Source organism: Etheostoma spectabile, unplaced genomic scaffold (assembly GCF_008692095.1).
Source record: "Etheostoma spectabile isolate EspeVRDwgs_2016 unplaced genomic scaffold, UIUC_Espe_1.0 scaffold50, whole genome shotgun sequence".
Lineage (NCBI taxonomy): Eukaryota > Metazoa > Chordata > Actinopteri > Perciformes > Percidae > Etheostoma > Etheostoma spectabile.
The window spans coordinates 411,050-414,006 of NW_022605620.1; the positions used below are offsets into that span (position 1 = coordinate 411,050).

Consider the following 2,957-nt stretch of genomic DNA (forward strand, 5'->3'; position numbering starts at 1 on the left):
AAGAAACAGAGACAGAAAGAAACAGAGACAGAAAGAAACAGAGACAGAAACAGAGACATAAAGAAACAGAGACAGAGACAGAAACAGAGAGAGACAGAGACAGAAACAGAGACAGACAGACAGAGACAGAGACAGAAACAGAGACATAAAGAAACAGAGACAGAAACAGAGAGAGACAGACAGAGACAGAGAGAGACAGAGACAGAGACAGAAACAGAAAGAGACAGACAGAGACAGAGACATGCATCGTGAACATCATCCCTGACGTACTAACCTGTTTTTCCAGGGAACGAACCCGGAACACAGGAATCATCTCGTGCAGCGTCTGCCTGGAGGAGTTCCAGACGCCCATAACCTGTATCCTTCCCCCCAAAACACAGCGTGTCGGGTGCCTGGTTGGGATGACTCCACGCCTGCCAGGGAGCAGGGTGGTGGGGGTGGTGGTGGTGGTGGTGGTTGTTGTTGTTGTTGTTGTTGTTGTTGTTGCTGTTGCTGGATGGGAAGGGAAGAAGTTGTTGCTGTTGCTGCAGGATGGGAAGGGAAGAAGTTGTTGTTGTTGTTGTTGTTGTTCTATTCTACGCGAATTTGCGAGATCTCGTTGGTCCTCGAGACTTCAGCTGTCAGTCACGGCTGCAGCCGTTCTGCAACAGACCAGGACCTGGTATACACCCCCCCATATGTTAAAATACAGGGGGCATAAGTATACACCCCCCCATATGTTAAAATACAGGGGCATAAGTATACACCCCCCTATGTTAAAATACAGGGGCATAAGTATAAAAGTTCCCTGTGTGTGTGTGTGTGTGTGTGTGTGTGTGTGTGTGTGTGTGTTGTGTGTGTTGGTGTGTGGTGTGTGTGTGTGTTGTGTTGTGTGTGTGTGTGTGTGTGTGTGTGTGTGGTGTGTGTGTGTTGTGTGTGTGTGTGTGTGTGTGTGGTGTGTGTGTGTTGGTGTGGTGTGTGTGTGTGTGTGTGTGTAAGTTATGAACAGTTTTTTGGGAATGCCCTTAAACCCCCCCCCCCGTCAGATCTGTCGGAGCAGTGGACGTCTACAGCGACTGGATCGACGCCTGTGAAGCAGCAAATCGTAGTCCTTTGACGACACCCCCCACCTTCCTCCCCCTCTAACCTCAATCATTCACATTCCACCCCCTGTGATTGGTCGCCTAAACTAGCACATGATTGGCGGACAGTTGAAGTAGTGGCGAGAAGGCTTTCTGCACGACAGACGCTGACTTTAATTTTGAGACAGCGTGTCCGCTGAGGCCACCCCCCCGCTGGGCGGAGGCGCCCATTTGTTGCAACAGTCGTCAACGGTTTCATACGTCACTGATAGCCTTATATCATGTCTTGGGTTTGTTTGTTTTCCCTAATGATTCCGTCATATAGTTGTTGTTTTTTAACGATAACATATCATGTTCTCTCTCTTTTTTTTTTTTTAGACTATATTTTAAGTTTGAAGTGTGACTTCCGTCAGTGTAAAAACATTCCTGGTATTCTTTGTTTAACAGAAGGAGAAGTTATGATTATTCTCATCTTTAACAGTATAAGTTATAATTATCTTGAGGTGGTTGTTGTTGTGATGAGATGAAGACACGCCAACGTCCTGCGTTACTTTAGTGGAAGTAGTTTTTTAAGTTTTCAACCCCGACTCTCATGCACTGAAACATTTTGTTGGTTGACAATTGTTTTAAAAACTTTTGCTTTTCTCAGACCAGTGTGTGTGTGTGTGTATATATATATTTATATTTATACACACTATGCTAGATTTCATTTAGTTCCTTTTGTAAATCACAATCATGCTCTTTGTATTACACTACTTCTGTGTATTTCACACATACTGTGTATTTTTAGGCCATGACCGTTATGAATAAATTAATTTCAGAGCCATATTTTTTTTTCAAGTGTTTTTTATTGCACAAATGTCATGTTTAGTGAAAACGCATATAGAAGAAACAACAAGGAGGGAAGCAAAGTGTTCAGTTTGGACAACGCCAACACGTTTAGGTGAAAGGTTTCAAACATTTTAGCTTTTTTGGAAATCACAGAACTAAAAACTACATACATCGGAGTTAAAGGTGCAGTAGGTAAGCCTTATAAAACTTTGTCATATTTGCTGAAATGACTCCACGTTTGAGTAGAACTACATGAAGCTGGCCAAGAAATCTAGACGCATGCTCGCAGAAGCAGATGTGATCTGCAGCCAGGGTCGGAGCAACTCTCCGTTGGCTTAGGAGCTGGAAACACCAAATTCTGGTCAGGCCAATCACATCGTGTATAGAAGCGGTGGGCGGGGCTTAACATAAGGACGGCAGAGTTGCGACGGTTCTGCGTGAATTCCCCTGCTACGTGAAAACAACAAAGATGGCCGCTGCTGGAGAACAGCGGTCTGTCCAATCGGCTCTGAAGTCATTCTTAAACAACGAAGACGTGTTCGGGGGTTAAAGTTGAATCTGTCAGCCAGCGCTGCTGTGATTGGTCGGAGCGCTGTCCTATTGCGTGCAGAGGGGGAATTTGAAAGACAACAGGTTGTCCCGCCCCTCGGATTGAGCCCAGCCAATGGGGAGCTCCCCGACCCAACATCTGGATGATGTCAGTCCAACATGACGCAGATCATTTAAAAAAAATAATCCATCTCCTCTGTCTCCACCTACAGCCTGGAGCGCAATTTGCAAAAAAAATCCAGCGCTCCCTGTTCAGATGCACCAATCAGGGCCAGCGGGGGGCGTGTCTAACTGCGTGTCAATCACTGCTCATGCACATGCATTCATTCTCCCTTGTGAGAGAAGGGGCTTAGGAGACTGTTTTGGGCTTTAGCAGAAAGGGGGGAGGGAGGGGTGAGAGACTGAGAAGTTGTTGATGTTCACATTTTTTTGGCTAAGTCACAATCCTGCTGCAGCCCCTTTACTGAACTCTGATGGACTGATTATACAGTAAGTGCACGTGCACATGCGCTCCCC

General features: G+C 45.8%; 2 protein-coding genes across 2 annotated transcripts in view; one reads left to right on the forward strand and one right to left on the reverse strand.

Moving 5' to 3' along the window:
• The window catches only part of elof1 (elongation factor 1), an 8,808-nt gene extending 6,919 nt beyond the window's left edge, over positions 1 to 1,889 (forward strand). The window contains 3 exon segments of the mRNA XM_032511867.1: positions 287 to 357; positions 1,026 to 1,034; positions 1,037 to 1,889. Of these exon segments, the coding sequence (XP_032367758.1) occupies positions 287 to 357; positions 1,026 to 1,034; positions 1,037 to 1,125 (169 nt within the window). The 3' untranslated portion in view covers positions 1,126 to 1,889.
• The window catches only part of tmem205 (transmembrane protein 205), a 16,831-nt gene that overhangs the window by 13,204 nt on the left and 670 nt on the right, over positions 1 to 2,957 (reverse strand). The window lies entirely within an intron of this gene.